General features: G+C 53.6%; 1 protein-coding gene across 1 annotated transcript; it reads right to left on the bottom strand.

The window, feature by feature from the left end:
* Nucleotides 1–3,075: 3,075 nt before the first annotated feature.
* Nucleotides 3,076–4,715, bottom strand: RPP25L (ribonuclease P/MRP subunit p25 like). The gene is made up of 2 exons (XM_045562938.1): nucleotides 4,661–4,715; nucleotides 3,076–3,904 (listed from the first exon to the last, which is right to left on the bottom strand). The coding sequence occupies exon 2, from the start codon at nucleotides 3,868–3,870 to the stop codon at nucleotides 3,379–3,381; it is 492 nt and encodes a 163-aa protein (XP_045418894.1). The 5' UTR covers nucleotides 3,871–3,904; nucleotides 4,661–4,715; the 3' UTR covers nucleotides 3,076–3,378.
* Between the last annotated feature and the right edge of the window lie 1,044 nt (nucleotides 4,716–5,759).

The raw sequence follows: 5,759 nt of genomic DNA, 5'->3' as shown, positions 1-5,759 counted from the left end.
TGGTGCCTGCTTGGATGTGGATGGCATGTAACTCCTCCAGGCATATTGTGTTAAGTCCCCCTTTCAAGGGTACAAACATGAAGTGGCTTATATATGCCACCTCTAAGGCAGATAGTGAGAATGCTCAACACATCCATCCTGGATCTGTCCACTGCCCACCTGGATGCTCCCTCACCCCTATCCTTCACCCTCCCCTGCCTCTTAACTCACCAACTTCATCTTCAGTTATTCCAGGCACCCCAGCTATCCACTCTCATGCCCACAAACAAATCCTATCAGCTCCTAAAACTCTCAAACCCACTAACTACTCCTTCCAATCCTTCAGCTATTGTTATCGGCTGAATTGTGTCCTCTCCCCACCCAGCCTCCCAAAAAAGACATATTGACATCCCAACCCCCGGTACCTCAGAATATAGCCTTATTTGGAAATAGGGTTTTTACAGAGGTAATCAAGTCAAAATGAGGTCAATAGGGTGGCCTGTAATCCAATATAACTGATGTTCTTATATAAAGGAGAAATCTAGATGCAGAGATACACACAAATGGCATGAAGATAGAGGGTTGGAGTGATGCATCTATAAGCCAAGAATGCCAAAGATTGCTGGCAAACCACCAGAAGCTAAGAAGAGGCAAGAAAGTATTTCCCTGCAAGTTTCAGAAAGAGAATGTCCCTGCCAACACCTTGATTTTGGACTTCTCTGGCTTCTAGAACTGTGAGACATTAAATTCCGCTGTTCTATGCCACCCAGTTTGTGGTACTTTGTTATGGCAGCCCTAGGGAACTAATAAGCTACAATGTTCCTATCCTTCTAGAGTACTCCATCTTACCCCACCCCAGCCATCTTCATGGGAACCTCCTGGCCACCGGCCCCTTTTTCTCACTTTCCTCTTGACTCAGTTTGGATGCTTTCAGCCTTCACACGTGTACTCTCTTGCCAGTCTCCTCACTAATCTTCCATCATTTCTGCCCATCTTAACCTCAGTCTGGAATTATGCAACAGTACTTTTTCTGGTGCTGTTGGAGCTCACACACCCTGACTATGATGCCACAAGTTCATGGTCACCAGTCCAAAAGGGGGTTTTAGTCCTGCCTCGTCATCTTCCTGTACCTCCCTAGTCACCTCTCCCTATTGAAACAACTACCTCACACTTCCTTCCCACCAGCTTCCTCATCCCACTCTCAGTTGCAAAGCTGGACTCCTGCTTCGAGATAGACACTTTCTGAACTTCCTGATGTCCAATCTTCCCCTCCATACCCATCTACATACACACCCACCCTCAACTCCCCTCCTCCCCTTTGGGAGGCCCTGCCTCCATGCTTCTGAATCCCCTCAGGAACCTCATGCTGTGAATACCCACAATCTCAAGCATCTTTAATCTCTTTCCTTACTGGCTTCCTCCATCAGCCTATAAACATGATCAAGTTCATGCTAGTATATTAAAAAACAACACATTCCTCTGTACTCCACATTCCTCTCCAGCTATCTATCACCTCTCCACCCATTCACAATCCAATTTCTGGAAAGATGTCTCCACTTCCTTAACTTTTGTGCCAAGGCATAATCTAAGACATTACAGAGGCAAAAGCCACATTGCAATGGATTAAGGAGAAAGTGGAAAGTAAAGAATTATGTACAACTCTTATGTTCCTTCCTAAGTTTGGTCAGGCTCACTCCACTTCAAAGGGCCCACCTCTTTCTGGTCCCCTCCCTGCCATTCCTTCTGCGGGCCCCCAAAAGGGGAGGGAAAATGCCCCCCAACCCCCAACTCTAGGGCTTGCAGCACTACCTTCAGCACAGGTTACCATGCTTATTCCATGTGATCCCTCCACCCTGGTCATTAGTAGATGGGATGCTGAGCCAAAGATCAACAGCCCGCAAGGTAGCCTGACCCCAGCGTTCTGGAGGCCCGGTAATATAGAACTGCTGATGGCAGAAGACATACAAGTGAAGATGTTCAGAGAAAAAGCAGTATGCAGAAGCAGAAAGGGAGCAAAAATCCTGAATTAGCTGCAAGGAGAATGGGGGAGAAGTCAGTCAGTTGCTGGCAGCAAGACACCTGAGTTGCCACAGCAGCCTTTAGGGGTGTGTTAGATGCTTCATGATCCTCCTTCATGATCCATTAGAAGATCCTGGCTGGATAGCAACTGAGGTTTCAGCTCTCCTAGCACCTCCTTAGATGTTTTTTTAATCTGTTGTGTGTTGCTAAAGGTATGTATTTAAGATAGGAAAAAGCACATTTGTAAACCAAGTCATTATTATAATAATAGCAATAAATATTTATATAGCACTATGCACCCAGGTGGTATCTGAGCGTCATATATATACATTTCTGTCTTTAATCCTCCTAACAACCCTATGAGGTAAACACTAATGTATCCCTTTTTTTTTTTTTTTTTGAGACAGAGTCTCGCTCTGTCACCCTGGCTAGAGTGCCGTGGCGTCAGCCTAGCTCACAGCAACCTCAAACTCCTGGGCTCAAGCGATCCTCCTGCCTCAGCCTCCCAAGTAGCTGGGACTACAGGCATGTGCCACCATGCCCAGCTAGTTTTTTTTCTCTATATATTTTTAGATGTCCATATAACTTCTTTCTATTTTTAGTAGAGACGGGGTCTCGCTCTTGCTCAGGCTGCTCTCGAACTCCTGACCTCGAGCGATCCACCCGCCTCGGCCTCCCAGAGTGCTAGGATTACAGGCGTGAGCTACCGCGCCCGGCCTATGTATCCCTTTTTGACGGAAAAGACCACCAAGGCACAGAGCAGTAACTTGCTAGTAAGTGACAGATCAGGATTCAAACCCATGCTGGCTGGTGCCTAAGTCCAAATGCTGCAGGTGGAGAAAAATGTATGACCCGGCAGTCCCTAAGCCTGCCCAAAGCAAGTACAAACAGCCACTCAGGGGCCTAGATATATTCAGGTTACTTGACTGAGGTTTCTTATCAACAGTAGATCCTCCCAGCACCAGCCTGAGCCTACCCTTCCTGTCTCCAGCCCATGAGCTCCCAGAGGGCAAGGGCAGGGATGCCCATCCCTTTAATCCCACTTCCACATAGCAGGCCGAGCAGAAGCTCATCAGACAAATGGGCTTTATTTCCTAACTCCTTCCTTGGAACCTCTGTCAGAAGGCAGGTCAGATGAACTGCAGGTAGAAGGCAGAGTAACCCCTTCTTATGCAACCCAGAACTTGACAGAGATCCCAGAGCTGTCACTCCTCATAGCAGCCCCTTCCCACATGCCAGAAGGAAGGAGAAGCAGGACAGGGAGGCCCCCTTGTGTGGACTCAAGCTTTGATGGGGACGTTGAGCAGTCCAGGGCTTCTCAGAGAAGGCACCACCATCCTAGACATTCAGGCCTAGAGAACAGTCTGGCTCAGCAGGTCTTCAGGACCGGGCGTCTCGAGCCCTTCTTCGGGGCCGGGGGCCACAGCTGGAGCTTGGCACGGAGCCCAGGCCAGGGGGTGCCCCTGGGGGTTGGTAGCCACACTCATTGGGGTCCAGGGGGTCCCGGCTGAGCAGTACCCACACTGCAGGCACATGGCGGCGCACTGTGAGGGGGTCTAGACCTGTGTCAGGTGAGGTTGGGACCCAGCTGTCCTCAGTCTGCAGGAAACGCAGCTTGGTGAGCTGGTGCAGGCCTGGGACCCGCCGCTTGACAATCTCAGCACAGCTGACAGCTTTTCCCGCAGCCCTGCCAGAACCTGAGAACACCACGTGCCGGGCACTGCCGCTCTCCAAGCGACCCAGCGCCAGCCCCAGCAGGTTGCGAATTTTGCTGCCATCTCGGACCCGCATCTCAAGGGTATCAGGCGGTAGCTGGGGCATTGGGGAAGGTGCTGGGAGCTCTACGGAGCCAGCTTTTCGGTAATGCTCCATCCTGCTCGCTGTCCTGTCTGCGTCTGGCTGCCCACTGCAGAGAAGTATCAGATGAGTGCTAGGCAATGTGCCCCAGGCCATCCACCACGCCCTCCACCTCCCTTCAGGATACAGCCCTGCTCCTCAACCCAGACTTCCCGGGAACAGGATCCTACCCCCTCATCATCAGCTGCTCACAAGAGGGGCCATGCCTGCCTCACCCCGGGAAGGGGCTGCACCTCACACACACAGTTCCTCTAGCCATCCCCACTCCCAGTCCTGGAGTCCCTGGCACAGGACCAAACTCCCTAAACACTGAGCTCTTTGGGTTAGGGCCAGGCCCTCTCATCCCAAGCTCCCGAGGACGTGGGACTAAACCCTCCCTATTCTGGGCTTCTTGGGACAGGACCCAGATCCGTCATCTCAGAGTAAGAACAAGACCGGGCGCACTCCTCACTTAGGGCCCCCCAAGGACAGGGACAAGGCCCTCTCACGTTGTGCTCCCAGAGGACAGGCCGAGTCCCTTCGCCCCAGGCTCCCCGGGAAACAGCCAAGAGCCCTTAACCAGTGGTGCTCAAACAGAACCGAGCCCCCCGCGCCGATCCCGGAGACTAGCAGGGTCGATCCACGTCAGCCCAGGACACTCAGAAAGTCGGGAGCAGAGGCTCAACGTGGAGGGCTGCTTGGGCGACCCCTGGCCAGCCTAGGTCGTCTCCATCGCCACGGAATGTTTCCAGGGCGCGGCCACGCAGCAGGCGTCCGTCTCCCACCACCGCCGGGAGCCCCCCCCCCGCCGGGTTCCGGCTCTCACCGCGGCGGCCCCACGCTCGATCCGGTACCAAGATGGCGCGCGAGCCGGGAGCGCGCCGAGGCCGCGGGGCCGCGCACGCCGCCCGGGGGCGGGGCCTGAGGAAAATCGCCCGGCGGTACCTTGGCCCGGGAAACTGAGGGCGGGCCCCGGAGTGAGCGGAGCCGGGACGCGGGGGCTGGGAACACACGCGTGTACTCTCCGCTGTCACGCCGGGGCAGGGATATCCCTAATGGGACGGAGGGACCCTGCGGGTGAGAGGAGTCCTGCGTCTGAAGGATGATGGACTTGGCCCTTAGAGGATGAGAGGCCTGGCTACCTGTTGAGCTAAGGTTTCGCCATGGTTGCCACAGGTTCAGTTTGGCGTGGCTGCTGCTGCGCGGGCGAGAGCCTCGGATACCGAGTGCTGAGCTTCGACCTCACCCCATGGGCACTGGCGAACCACAGCGGGCTTTCCAGAGGCCAGTCGAAGCAGATCTTGTGCACAGCTCACCCGGGCCGCAGCGGAGGGAGTGGTGGGGGAAACTGGACCGCGGGGGCTGTGTGCGTGTGCGTGTGTGTCCCCACGGAGCCTAGTGTGGTGCCGGGCGCTCAAATATTTGTTAAATCCTATGTTGAATTAATGAACAAGAGAAATGGCAGTAGGAATAGAGATTAAGTTGGGAGATACTAGTTCGGTGAAGAGTTGGCGACTGTTTGGATAGAGTAGGGAATTCCGAGTCTAGGATGACTCCCAGGCTTCAGACCAGTTTTGGACACGCTGAATTTGAGGTGCCGGTGAGACCACGCAGGTGGGGGTGACCAGCAAACAGTGGGAAAGTGGTTGGGAGCCAGAGCACTCCCTGAGACCACAAGGGGGCAGCAAACACTTGGTAGAGGAGAGCGGTGCCTATCTTTCTCCCAGCTTTCTCATCATGTTCGCCTGGCCCCTCCTTCCCAACGTCCCTTCCCCAGAACCTAAAACTTCCTGTATCCAAACCTCTTGGGCTCTTCTTCTCAGCTAGTGGCACCAGGTAGGCTCCTAAGAGAAATTTCAAGAATCCTCTCTACCTTTACATACCCTGCTGCTTTCGCTCTGAAAGTACCTACATATCACCCACCA

Source organism: Lemur catta, chromosome 10 (assembly GCF_020740605.2).
Source record: "Lemur catta isolate mLemCat1 chromosome 10, mLemCat1.pri, whole genome shotgun sequence".
In the NCBI taxonomy this organism is placed as follows: domain Eukaryota; kingdom Metazoa; phylum Chordata; class Mammalia; order Primates; family Lemuridae; genus Lemur; species Lemur catta.
This window is presented reverse-complemented; position numbering and strand designations above follow the sequence as displayed.

What these genes read in the sequence shown, in the direction of transcription:
- RPP25L (XM_045562938.1), bottom strand. Translation starts at nt 3,870, where the DNA reads ATGGAGCATTACCGAAAAGCTGGCTCCGTAGAGCTCCCAGCACCTTCC.